General features: G+C 41.3%; 1 protein-coding gene across 1 annotated transcript; it reads left to right on the forward strand.

Annotated features, from left to right (window-relative positions):
* The first annotated feature begins 12,371 nt into the window (after positions 1 to 12,371).
* On the forward strand, positions 12,372 to 13,319 carry LOC114035270 (olfactory receptor 10H1-like). Its single transcript, XM_027851366.1, has one exon. It carries the CDS (start codon positions 12,375 to 12,377, stop codon positions 13,317 to 13,319), a length of 945 nt encoding a protein of 314 aa, XP_027707167.1. The 5' UTR covers positions 12,372 to 12,374.
* Positions 13,320 to 14,179: the final 860 nt, after the last annotated feature.

The following is a 14,179-nucleotide window of genomic DNA, read 5'->3' on the forward strand; positions in this document are numbered from 1 at the left end:
AGTAAGTATCTGACGCCAGATTTGAACTCAGGAAGAGGAGTCTTCCTGTCTCCAGCCTGACACTCTACCTACTGTACCACCTAGCTACCCTCATGTTTGTACATAGTTTTTTACATATCAAATGAGACATTTGTCAAGTGCTTAGAATAGTGCCTGGAACATAGGTGCTACATAAATTCCTATTCCCCCTTCTTTCCTTGTCACCTTCATTAGACTTTGAGTTCCTTGAGAGCAGGAACTGTATTTTGACTTTCTTTGCATCCCCAGCACTTAGCACAGTGAGTGGCATATAGTAGGAGCTTAAGAAATATTTATTGACTGACTTCACACAATTTAACCAGCTTATGTCATCCAGACACCTTTTTATTTTAGAAATGTAAATCCTGCAATCGCATTCTAATGCAAAACCTGGATTCACATTCCATTCATCCATGATTCAATAAAATAAACTGGATCTGGTACCCGGGCACTCAGAGGCAAAAGTTCATTCATTATGCCACTGTGTACGAATCTTGTTACTGTACTTATTCTTCTTGCATCAGGCTGACTAGCACTTCTTATCCTTGCTCATTCATTCAAACCTAACATTTTTTCCTCTTGTCTTGTGGACTATGAAACTTGTTGGCAGAGAGCTATTACATGATACAAAGAAGCAAAAAAGGTTATGTATAAACAACACATTGTCCAAAAAAAGCTCATTGATTAGTGTTTTGGGATATCAAATTTTCTGTTGCCTAATCACACAGACATTTGTCACTATTTTCGCAGAATCTAAATCCAGTTCCAAGATTAAAATCTCCCCTTAAAATACTGAAGTATTTAGAGGAAGAGGCTATTTTCCTCCATGCTTTAGAAACTTTTCATTCAATATCCTCAATATAGTTTTCCAAAAAACACTTGTCCCTTTGTGCTAAACATGTTTTCTCAGGCAAAAGTAAAAGAGCTGGTTTAATGGAGTTGCTTTTTGGCAGTGATCAAACTCCTCATTAAGGTATACCAGGATGCATGTTATTGATGTGATTCTTTTGCTCATTTATCTAGAGCCCTTTTTAAACTGCTCTTTACATTACAGGTTAAATAAAACTGTGTATTGCTTTATCATGCCTCAAAACTATAAGTTTGAAGGAGGAAAAATGTAAAAGGTGGACTTGTGACTTGGTAGGCAGCAAGTTGATCTCAAGGTCAGTGTTCCTTCTAATTTTTCAAATTTGTGCACAGATAATTATGTTGCAAAAGAGCAAACGGTGATGGCAAAGTATGTCTACACATAGTTGGTGTAGTAGGATAATCAAATAAAATTCATTTGAAGTTAATCAAGCATCCATTTAATAATAAATCTGTTTTTGTGTTGCATGGTAGTCTGGCATAAGTGGCAAGCAAAATAGGAGGGCTCTTGGAACCTGATAACAATTTTACCTAGGACCAACCCTGATAACATTGTAGCTACTCTGATCTCAACGGCCCAGGTATAATTTCCTAGGACTTAGTTCAAGCCACAACTGGCCCTGGAGATGTAGAAAAGTCACAGAAACTAGAATTGTGGGAACATTCCCAGGTAACTGAAAACAAAAAAGAAGAATGGAGCGAAGTGGAAAGCTGCTCTGAGATCCTTCTGAAGACCCCTGTGGTAGGGATGGTGGTGGTACAAGAAGAAACAGAACCTAGATTGTCCATTTCTTGGACAGGAAGCCCCCTCCCTATGGGGTAATTATTTCTCCCTTTTCATTGAGGAACAGAGATAATATGGTGGCCAAAGCTTTAGACCCTGAATAAGACCTTGATAGGTAAAGGGAGAACAAAATACACTTCTATGCCTCTCACCAGTAGAAAAAAGGGCTGAGAGCCACCATCATTCTCCTTTTCCATCCCAGAATAGGCAAATGATGTTATTTAAGGATCAATAAGAAAGTCCCTCCAACAGAGACTGAAGTTTTACCAAAGATTCTTTCAGGTTTACAAAAAAAAATACCCCCATAAAAAAAGTTAAGAGGAGCTATCATCCATTCCCGTCTTAGTGTAAATTATTTTAATGGATGCTTACCTCATCCTTTGGCTTTTAAAGTCCTTCACAACCTGGACCCTTCCTGGGCTTCCAGTCTTCTTATAATTTACTTCTCTCCATGTACTCTACTATCCAGCAATACTTACCTGACTGTTACTCAATCTCTTTCTGAGCTCTTTCATTGGCAGCTCTCCATTCCTTGAATGCTTTCCTTCCTCATTTCTACCACCTGACTTCCCAGGCTTCCTTCAAGACTTAGCTCAACTCCCACCTTCTTGTAAGAGGCCCTTTCTGTCCCGTCAAACCTCCCCATTCTACTGCTAGCACCCCCCCTCCAAGATTATATCCAATTTACTATGTATCTATGTATGTACTATGCATATATCTATCTCTACATATTTTGTATGTACATAATTATTTGAATGTTGTCTCTCCCGTTAGAATGTGACCTCTTTGAGGGTAGGGACTAATCCAATAAATGCAATAAACATTTATTAAGCACCTCCAATGTGCCAGGCAATGTGCTAAGTGATAAGGATACAATTAATATAAAGAAAGACAGTTTCTGACCTCAAGGAGTTTACAATCTAATGGGAGGCAGAGAGGGAAAACACACAAAAGGAGACAGGAAAACAGGATGACGGAGATACTGGGGGTACCCAGTGCAGGGGAATCTTGTTCCATGGAGATGAAACCAGGCAGAGCAGCAGGTGTTGAGTGGAGTGAGTCCAGAAGTCCAGTTTTTTCCTTGTATAAGGAAAAGCATTGGAAGGAGTTTGGTAATCCACCCTCCAGTCCTCCAATCAGAGGGAAAAGGAAACTGAGGGAGGCAGTGTCATTCAAGATTTGATGTAGAAGTATGGTGATGAGATTAGAGGTGAAGATGCTAACTTGGGAGGGGCATTTTATTCTGTAAAGTTGAAAAAATCATGCAGGAAAGCAGATGCAGGGCACTCAGTTTTTGTCTTTCTTCATATCCCCAGCATTTGGGGTGTAGGGGTGTTTAGAGAAGTCTAGTATCTCTGGTGTGAGGGCTGCTCATCCACCTTTGGTATCCACCCGATTTACCCAACTCTCACCTGTGACTCCAAGTAGCTATACCACATGCAGCAGCCACAATGTTTAGGCAGAGAGGCTAAACTGGGTTAAGGGTAACTGAGGGGTCTTCAACCTGTTGGTGAGTTAGGGGGTTGTCTACCCCAAGCATGTGAAGACTTCCCCAGATGGAATGGGCAAATCAAAACAATTTGCTCCAATAGCCATGAAGGAGGCTAAAACAGGTCCTGTGGAGCACTTAGAGCTTCATCAGACATTGGAGACGTCAAGGTCATCCACTGCATCCTGGTCCATCACTAGTCATTGTGATTTTTGTCCTGCCATTAGACTCTGATGTCTCTGGAAGAGAGAGTAAGGCCAATGACTTCATGCAAATCTACCTCACTTAAATCCAATTTATGTATGAGTCAAAATACATCACCCATACCATTTTACCATTTTTACCTACCTCAAAGTCCTGTGGAGACAGGCAAGTGATGAAGCAGCAGGCTGTAATCATTGGGAGCTGTAATCCCAACTCTGCACTCAGACGGCCCAGGCCATAGAGGCATCTTCTCATTGGACAGAAGCAACAGCGGGATTCAGCAGCTCCCAGGTATCTGAGCAGCCTTTTTTTCTTGATAATATTTTATTTTTTCCCTAATTACTTGTCAAGATAATTTTTGGCATTTATTTTTTACAGGACACTGAGTTCCAAATTCTTCTCCCTCATTCCCTCCTCTCCCCTCTTCTAAAAATGGTAGGCAATTTGATGTAGGTTATACATGTGCTATCATGTAAGACATATTTCCATATTAGTCACAGTTGTGAAAGAAAAAACAGATCTAAAGGAAAAAAAAGACGCAAAAAGAATGAAGTGAAAAAAATGTGCTTTGATCTGCATTCAGAGTCCATCAGTTCTTTATCTTTCTGTGGATAGCATTTTCCTTCATGAGTCCTTTGTACTTGTCTTAGATCATTGTGTTGCTGAGAAGAGCTGAATCATTCATAGATGATCATCACATGATGTTGCTGATACTGTGTACAATGTTTTCCTGGTTCTGCTCATTTCACTTTGCATCAATTCATACAAAACTTTCCAGGTTTTTCTGAAATCTGCCTGTTTATCATTTCTTATTGCACACTAGTATTCCATTACATTCATATACCAAAGCTGGTTCAGTCATTCCCCAATTGACAGCAACCCCTAAATTTACAATATTTTGCCACCATGAAAAGGGCTACTATAAATATTTTTGCACGGGTAGGTCCTTTTCCCTTTATTATGATCTCTTTGGGATACAGACCTAGTAGTGGTATTGCTGGATCAAAGAATATGCACAGTTTGGTTGCCCTTTAGGCATAGTGCCAAATTTCTCCCTAGAATGGCTGGATCCATTCACAACTCCACCAACAGTGCATCACACTCCCAATTTTCCCACATCCTCTCCAATATTTTTCATTTTCTGTTTTTGTCATAATAGTCAATCTGATAGATGTGAGGTGGTACCTCAGAACTGTTTTAATTTGCATTTCTCTAATCAAAAGTGATTTAGAGTACTTCTTCATATGCCTATAGATAACTTTGATTTCCTTATTTGAAAACTGCCTGCTCACATCCTTTGATCATTTTTCAATTGGGGAATGGCTTATTTTCTTACAAATTTGACTCAGTTCTCTATGTATTTGAGAAATGAGGCTTTTATCAGAGACACTTACTGTAAAGATTGTTTCCAAGGTTTCTGCTTTCCTTCTAGTCTTGGTTACATTTGGTTATGTTTGTGCAAAAACCTTTTAATTTATTATAATCAAAATCGTCTATTTTACATTTCATAATGCACTTTCTTTTGTTTGGTCACGAACCTGTAATTCACTTACCTTCTCCTTTAAGAGTTTAGATGCTATTCCACTTAGTGCAGTGTCAATATTATTTCATTGTCTACAGTACCTTTTAGCAAGATGTAGTTTCCTTCTTTAGATCTTTTAATTTGGTCTATTTTTGCTTTTTCTTTGTCTGAGATCAGGATTGCTATCCCTGGTTTTTTTACTCCAGCTGTAGCATAATAGATTCTGCTCCAGCTCCTTACCTTTCCTCTCTGTGTGCCTCTCTGCTTCAGATGTGTTTCTTGTAAGCAACATATTAGAGGATTCTGGTTTTTTATCCACTCTGCTATCCACTTCAATTTTATGGGAGAATTCATCCATTCACATTCATAGTTATGATTACTAACTATGTATTTCCCTCCATCTATTTTTCCTCCTGCTTGTCCTCTCTCTCCTTTTACTCTTTCCCTCCTTGACAGTGTTTTGCTTCTGTCTACCACTTCCCCTGTTCTATCTCCTCTTCTGTAGGTTCCTCCCAGGCAGGTTATTCTTGTATGTAGTCCTAGCTCCTTTGCCTTCTAGAATATCATGTTCCATGACCTCCAGTCCTTTAATGTTGTAGCTGCTAAGTCAGGTGTAATCCTGATTGTGGCTCCCTGATATTTAAATTGTTTCTTTCTGGACACTTGCGGTATTTTTTTCTTTGACCTGATAGTTCTAGAATTTGTCTGTAATGTTCCTTGGAGTTTTTATTTTGGGATCTCTTTCCTGAGGTGATAGGTGGATTCTTTCAATGCCTATTTTGCTCTCTGAACAAAATACTGATACTGATATTCTGGAGTATTAGGGCAGCTTTTCTGGATAATTTCTTTTTTTTATTTTTAATTTTTGTTTTTTGGTGAAGCAATCAGGGTTAAGTGACTTGCCCAGGGTCACACAGCTAGTAAGTGTCAAGTGTTTGAGGTCAGATTTGAACTCAGGTCCTCCTGACTCCAAGACTGGAACTCTATCCACTGCGCCACCTAGCTGCCCCTGATAATTTCTTAAAAGATGCTATCTGGGTCCTCCTTTTAATTATGGTTTTCAAGTAGTCCAACGATTCTGACATTGTCACTCCTGGATCTATTTTCCAGGTCAATTATTTTTCTGATGAGATAATTTACATTTTTTTCTATTTTTTCATTCTTTTGAATGTGTTTGATTGATTCTTGATGTCTCATAGAGTTTAGCTTCCACTTGCCATATTCTAACTTTTAAGGAGTTGATTTCCTCAGTTAGCTTTTTTTTCCATTTGTACTTTTTAAGTAGTTATTTTCTTCAGTGGATTTTTGTATCTCCTATTCCACTTTGCCAATTCTACTTTTTAAACAGCTGTTTTCTTTTTCCAAATTGTTGACTCTTTTTTTTATAATTCTCTTACATCACTCTCATTTCTTTTCCCAATTTTTCTTCTACCTCTCTCATATGACTTTTAAGCTCCTTTTTGAGCTCTTTCATAAGTTTTTCTGGGTTTGAGACCACTTCCCATTTTTCCTTGAGGTTTTGCCTATAGCTGTTTGACACTGTTGTCCTCCACCACTCTAATTCTTCTAGTATTTTTCATTCCTTTTAGCAAGCTGTTAATTTTCTTTTCATAATTTTCTTTTCCCAATTTTGTCCTCTCCCACTCATCTCTTTCTTTAGCTCTTCCAGTAATTCTTGTTGAGTTTCTGTTCAATTTACATTTTTTACTTTGAGTCTTTTCTTGTAGTTGTTTTCATATTGTTTTCCTCTTCTGTGTTTGTGTCTTGATCTTCCCTATCACCATAATAACTTTCTATGCTCAGATTCTTTTTTTTTGTTGTTTTTTGCTCATCTTTTTTGGCCTTTTTCTTTTCTTTTAAATTTGAGCTCTGCTACCAGAGCAGTAGGGGCATTGTCTCAGGCTTCTTGTGGGGCTGTAGGCCCTGACTGTTTACCTGGTGCTGCACTGATGTTGCCCTGAGGCCCATGGGGGACCCTCATGTCTGGTGTAATGCTGAGGGGCTGGGGTAGCTGGTGCTGCTGGAGGTTGTAGGGGCTTGGCAGCTTACCTAGTGTTGATCTGGGGTTCTAGTGCTGGTGTCTGGCATGAAGTGAGGCCAGTGTGTTGTTTCCTAATTTTCTCAGGGCTATGCTGAAGCACATGGTGGTCTGACCATTGGACATTGCCTGTTTGCCTGGTGCTTCGCTGAAGGACATATTCTCAGAACTGGAGTCTGCCCATTCCCCTGGCTATCCTGAGGCACATGGGGGGTCCTGGTGTTGGCATATACCTGGTATATACTCCACTACACTAGGGTTCAGGACCTCCTGCTGGTTTGCTAAGGTGGGGCTTGGTGCTGGCTTGTTGGAACACTTCTTGTCCTGGACTGCATTCTCCTTTTACTTGAGTGAGGCAGACCTTTTTTTTTTTACTGATCTTCCCAGTTTCTTGGGCTGAAAGGTTGCTTCACCTCATCTTTTTGTTGGTTCTGCTGTTTCAGGACTTGTTTTGGGACAAGCATTTAAGGTTGTTTGGAGGTGAATATGGGTGGGTTATGGTGATTTACTGATTATTCTGCCATCTTGGCCCCCAGAAGTCCACCACTTGAAAGACTGTCATTCCTGAGTAGCCTTTTTTAAGGACCACAGTGTCCACCTCCTGGCTTGAGGAAGAGGCTAGAAAAGGTGCCCTAAAAATTGTCTGCTTCACCCAAACTAACTCTGGCCTACTTGCAGTGGCAGGTGGGGATCCCACTCTCTGGCTGTAACAAAAATATTGTAGTAGCTCAAAGGAAATATGAGATGCACAAATCTGGATCCATCTCCACTCCAAATATTCACGTGGACTCTTTGTGTCCAACGTGTACTAGAGCCTTCTGAGCTCATGTTTGTCTAATCAACCACAGTGGGACACACTGTACCTTGACCCTAATGTAGTGATGTCATTTTGGTCCTCTTTGACCACTAAGGACAAAAACCAACCAACCATCCCCAGCACTTAGCACAGTGTCGGGTTTCCAGTAAGTAAAAATGTTTGTTGACTGAATGATAACTTCTTTATAGTCATTATATTTGGTATTTTTACTTGTTCAGTCATTTTTCAGTCATGTCCAACTGTTGTGAAGTTTTTCTTGGTGAAGATACTGGAGTATCCAATTTTCAAGTCTTTGTTACAATGAAAAGTACTGCTATAAATATCCTTCTATAGTTTCCTAAGCTATAAAATGAGGGTAACAATAGCAGCTATTTCCCAGAAATGTTGTATTAAATGAGAATTTCTGAAAGCACTTAGCACTGTGCTTCATACATATTATATATTTAATAAATGTTTATTTCCTTCCATATATACCTGCCATATCCCCTTCAAGAGCCACAGGAACCTCTTTCCCAGAAGGCACTTTTCAGTACCCTGTTGATGTTTCCTTATCCAAAAAATGGAGAGGACAACCTGGAGCCCAGATGATGTGATAAGGAGGAAGTGTCTTCCTCAATAGCCTGAGGAACAAACACAACTACCCTGAGGAGACACCTCCTGTTCTGGTAGTCAGGGTTGGGACCAGTGGTCCTTGGTTGTTAGCTCTCAGAGTACCAGTCACTGGAGTTCAAGCCTGAGCTCCTCAGCCTAATTGGTACACCCTTGGCACCTACTAATCAGCAATTAGCTAGAAGGGGTGCAGACTCAGCTCTATCCGTTCCTTGAAGTTTCTCTGGGGGTACATTTGTTTCTGAAAGCTGGGAATTGTACCCTGGGGGATCTGGAACCTCTATGGCCTAGGGAAAGCAGCAGGTCTAAAGAAAAGGAGAAGTATAAATATGCTAATCTTGTCCCACTTTGGCTTCACCTACAGCTTACTCATGGACAAGCTGGCCACTTTTCTCTCTTTACTCTGGAGCCAAGCTTGAACTTACTACACTCATACCTCTTACTTCAGTGAAAGCAGCACCAAGTTGGGTAGCTATAAGCAGTCACTCAGGTCCTAGACTCTCACACACCCTCAGGTGAGCCATTTTTTTCTCCCCATACCTCGAGGAGAAGGGGATTGTCCTTCTCTACTTTATCCCAATAATCAGAAGACTTTTGAGATGCACTGCAAGTGGAAAGAGGAGCATGGGCCTCGGTAGTCCACAAATTACATAGTCGATAGATCCAGGGAAGAGAAGGTAAATAGGAGAGAGGAGACAGCATCGCCAGGTCCAGAAATTTTTGCAGGAGGGAGAAAGATGGAGGCATCCTCTGAACTAGTCAGGACCCATCAGGATAGTTGTGGTCATTTTTGGTCATCACTAACACTGACAGAATTATAGCATGTAAGCACTGAGAGAGACCTTAGAACATGGAATATCTAGGCTGAGAGGGAGCTCAGAATACAAGTCAGAGCTTGGAGGGTGCTTAGAACAGAAAATATCAGAGCTGAGAGGGACCTCAGAACAGAGAATGTCAGAGCTGGGAGGGTCTTTGGAAAAAAAAAATGTCAGAGGTGGGAAGGTCCTTAGGAAAGTGAATATCAGGGCTGAGAGGGACCTTATACAGAGAGATCCCTGAAGAAGCATCTTGGCCAAATGTAACACTTTTGGATGAAGGCAATCAGGGTGGAAAAGAATGAGGAAATTGTGGATTCTTAGTCTGGAGAAGAGATGAGTTAGGGAAAGTGTGATTATTCTCTTTGAGTATATGAAAACTGTCATGGGGAAGGAGGATTAGCCTTATTGTGCTTGAGTCCAGAGGGCAGACCGAGAAGCCCTGGGGAGAAGCTGCAGTCACAGATTACTACTTAGCAGGAGGGAAATCATTGTAAGGATCCAAGCTGGTCAAGAAAAGGAGAGACTTGGTAAAGCAGCTTCACTCGATGTGCCTCAGTTTCCTCATCTGTGAAATGAGGCAGTTTTATTAGTTGATATCTGAGGCCTTTTCCAACTTTAAATCTCTAATCTCTGATCTGACTCCTGGCACCACTTTTTGGAAGGGAGAATTAGCAAAGACTTTGGCAAGGACAGCCTCATTTCCATGCTTGTGTAGGGGATGAGAACTCAGACACAGGCAGAGCTAAGGAAGGAGGCAGCACAGGGAGGGAAATTGCAAAGGAAGATAACCTTGGTGGGGAGGTGCTTTACAATTCTGAATTTGGGAAAGTGATGTGGCAAAAGTTGTAAGAATAAGGGCAGCTAGGTGACTCAGTGGTTAGAGCCCAGCCCTGAAGTCAGGAGGACCTGAGTTCAAATCCGGCCTCAGACCAAACACTTGACACTTACTAGCTGTGTGATCCTGGGCAAGTCACTTAACCCCAACTGTTTAAAAAAAAAAAAAAGGTGCAAGAATAAAAACCAATGTGAACAGTGAGTGGAGACAAGTGACATGAAGAACAAAGAGCTGACAGGATGCTATGATACAATAGCCATGAGGGGAAACAGCTAATGTTTGGGACGGCCTAGAGATAGAACATGTAGCCATGGGGGAGAAGGCTGAGTCAGTAAGTTGCCCTGGAAAGGTTTCAATCTGGAGGCTGAGAATCTGAACTCAGGTCCTTGCTACTAGTGGGAATTTGGACAAATCCCTTTCCCTTTTCAGGCCTCAGTTTCCTTACCTATAAAATGAGGGGCTTAGATTAGATGGCCTCTGAGATCATTTTCATATCATTGTCTGTGATCTTTAGGGCAGAAACCTTTCCCCATTGGGTAAGCAGAGGTCTGGAAAGGTCTGAGCAATATCTACAATGGAAGAGGTTTCAGACTCTCCAATGGATGGAACTCTAGAGGAGGAGGTCAGTAGAGAAGGGTCAGAGGGGAGGACATCCCTGTCTCTTGGGGCAGTTGGGGCAGGTGATGTGAGATACAGACCTGCCCAACTATCTCAGGAGCCAGGGCAGTTTGGGGTGGGATGTGAAGAACACCAGAGGAGGAAAAGGTTGAGTGATGCCCTGGGACCCACTGTGCCTGAGAAATGCTAGAAAGGGACACTTGCCTTGCCACTCCATTCCTGCTGCAGAAGGTTACTTTGGAATAAAATTTAATAAAAATGAGATTCACTATAAATTAAATGTAACATCCTATAATTGGATTAAAAAAATCAACACAATTTTGTAAGTACAAGACTGAGAAAGGGAAACTAAGTGATAGTTAACTTTAAAAAGTGAGTGTTTTGTGCATCACATATTCGGTATAAAGCAATTACGTGATACAATAAACAAAAAAGTTATAGCAATCTCAGCTTACTTGGCAACCTTTAGAAAAATTTAGAGATCACTGAACAAGAATCATAGATTCTGAGATGGAAGGGACCTTGAATGTCATCTAGTCAAATACCATCATTTTACAGATGGGGAAATGGAGGCCCAGACAAGAAAAGTGACCTACCTGAGGTAAACATAAAGTCCTATATGTGGGTTCAAAAAATTAATTGTACAATTAGAACATGCCACATTCAAATTTTGCCTCTGTCACTTATTAGCTGTGTGACCATGGACAAATCAATTAATCTCTCTAATACTCAGTTTCCTCATCTGTAAAACAGCAGGATCAGACTCTATAACCTCTAAAGTCTCGTTGAACTCTAATGGGAGAACAACTAGGAAATAGACAAAGTAGGGGTTGTAGTTTATTATAAGTTCAGTGGAGATAACAGTGTGACACAGAGGCCAAAAATCAACCTGAGGTTCTTAGGCTGCCTTAAGAGAAACATAGTGATCAGAAATCATAAAATTAGAACTAGAGAGGGCTTTAGAGGGCATCCTCTCCAACTCACCGATTTTAGAGATAAAGCCTAGAGTGGTTAAAGCAAACAGGTGGTAACAGAGGCAACATTTGCACCCAGATCCTTTCCCTCCAGATCCAGCGCTTTCTCCCCTTTACCACTCTTTATTCAGAATAAGAGGAGACACTTGCCCTGATCCTCTTAAGCCTCCTTAAGTCAAATCTGATGTATTGTGCTCAGACCCAGGCATAACCTTTTAGGAAGGCCATTGACAACATCTATAGCAGGACAAACAGGATGGGGAGGGGGCTGCAGATAGAGTCATATAGAAATAGTTCAAAGGAACTGGATAGGTGTTTTCCAGAGAAGAGGAGATTTGGGGAAAACCATAGTTGTCTTCAAGGGTTTAAAGCGCTGCTAAAGATTAGATCAGTTCTGCTTAACCTCAGAGGGCAGAAGTAAGAGTGGTGGGTAAAAGTTAAAGACTCTGATTTTAGTTTAACAAAGAGAAACATCATGGCAGAGTGGATATTGTGGAAGGGCCAAGTTCCCATCCATTCTTGTCAGCTGTTTTTTGTTCCCTTGTTCTCATAAGGAGAGCTGTCCTATAGCAGAATGGGTTGCTTGTGGAAGGAGTGAGCTCTTTATCACTGGAAGTTTTTCAGTTGAAGGAGCATAACCACTTGTTGGGGATGTGCTAGAGGAGATTAATGCTTTGGGTAGTGATAGGGCTAGATGCTCTCTGGGGTCCCTTGCAACTCTAAGAATATGTGATTCAATGATAACCATGCTTTTCTCATGTCCTACTCTGGCATAGCCTCCATGCTGGGGCAAAACCAAACCACAGTGACTGAATTTATCCTCGTTGGCTTCTCACCATTCCCCCGACTTCAGCTGCTGTTCTTCGTGCTCTTTCTGCTGATGTATTTATTCTCACTGCTGGGCAACCTTCTCATCATGTTGGCTGTCTGGCATGAGCGGAGTCTCCACAAGCCCATGTATTTCTTCCTGTGTACTCTTTCCATCTCAGAAATCTCCTACACGTTGGCTATTAATCCCCGCATGCTTGCTGACCTGGTCTCCACTCACCACACCATCTCCTTTTGGGGTTGTGCCAACCAGATGTTTTTCACTTTTGCCTGTGGTCTCACTCACTGCTTCTTGCTCACCGTCATGGGCTATGACCGCTATGTGGCCATTTGCCACCCCTTGCGCTACAGTGTGCTTATGAGCTCACGGGGATGTGCTTGGCTGGTGATATCCTCATGGCTAAGTGGCGTAGTCATGGGGCTAGTGATCACTCTTCCGATTTTCAACCTGACCTTCTGTGGGCCTAATGAGATCCACCACTTCTTCTGCCAAGTACCCCCCTTGGTGAAGCTAGCCTGTGGAGATGTCTCAGCAGTAGCCATAGGGATTGGGCTGCTCTACATCATAGTCCTTCTAGGTTGCTCCCTTCTTATCCTTCTCTCCTATACCTTTATTGCGGCCACCATCTTGAAGATCCCCTCAGTTGAGAGCCGGCGCAAAGCCTTCTCCACCTGTGCCTCTCACCTCATCGTGGTGGTTATACACTATGGTTTTGCCTCTGTTGTACACCTTAAGTCAAAGGCCTTAGAAGCCCTAGAAGGGGATACCCTGATGGGCATTTCCTACAGTGCCCTCACCCCCTTCCTGAGCCCCATCATCTTCAGCCTGAGAAACAAGGAACTGAAAGATGCCCTGAAGAAAGTCCTCCTCAGGAGCCTGTGCCCCTCAAGACTGTAATGGGGAGACTATAAGATGGTCAAGAATTTGAATAAATCCAAGTCATGTTATGGAACGCTTCCTAGATGGATGGATGAATTAATGAAAATGAATTTTAAGCACATACAATATGCCAAGTGTTGTGCTAAGTGTTGGGGATACAAATAGAAAAAATGAGAAAGGCTTCATTTTGGGGGAGCCCACACTCCATATGGGGAGATAGCATGCTCCAACTTTATTATTAGCCTTAGGAATGGGATCACAACCTAGAGGATTCTGATCTCACATGACTCATTTCCTCCCTTTGCTCACTCCTGAAAGCATGGTTTTTCAGAGTCCTTTTGCTTTTATGGATGTTCATTCATAGTTGATGAGTTCCTGCCTGGACATCATGAGAAGCCCCAGCCACATTGCTCACTTGATTTGTTACACTTTCCAGCATCTTCCATCTCTACACTTTGTTACATTACCCCAGTTCTGATACCTTCCTTCCCCCCTACAACTTTCCAACTCCTCTTCATCTGCTGTCTTTCCTCATTACAATGCAAACTCCTAGAGAGTAGGAACTAGCTTGTTTTTATATCTCCAATATATATAGCCCAATGCCTGGCACATAATACAAGCTCTTATGAAACAACAATTTATAGTACTTTACTTGACAAATGTGTTGAAATAATTTTGCTTTTATCCCAATAAAGGAAATAACATAAGCTACACAGTTAAGATTTAGTCTGTGGTGATGTTGAAGCAGCGATTATTAAAAATACTTAATGCGTATTTTTGTAAATAACATTGTGAATTAATTTATCTACTCTTGATCATCATAGATATGCTATATTTTTCTCACATTTAATTTTGGAGTTCTTTGGAGTTTCATTTTT

Source organism: Vombatus ursinus, unplaced genomic scaffold (assembly GCF_900497805.2).
Source record: "Vombatus ursinus unplaced genomic scaffold, bare-nosed wombat genome assembly UNPS02009173.1, whole genome shotgun sequence".
Classification (NCBI taxonomy): domain Eukaryota; kingdom Metazoa; phylum Chordata; class Mammalia; order Diprotodontia; family Vombatidae; genus Vombatus; species Vombatus ursinus.

Coding starts and splice junctions, on each gene's coding strand:
- LOC114035270 (XM_027851366.1), top strand. CDS start 12,375: ATGCTGGGGCAAAACCAAACCACAGTGACTGAATTTATCCTCGTTGGC.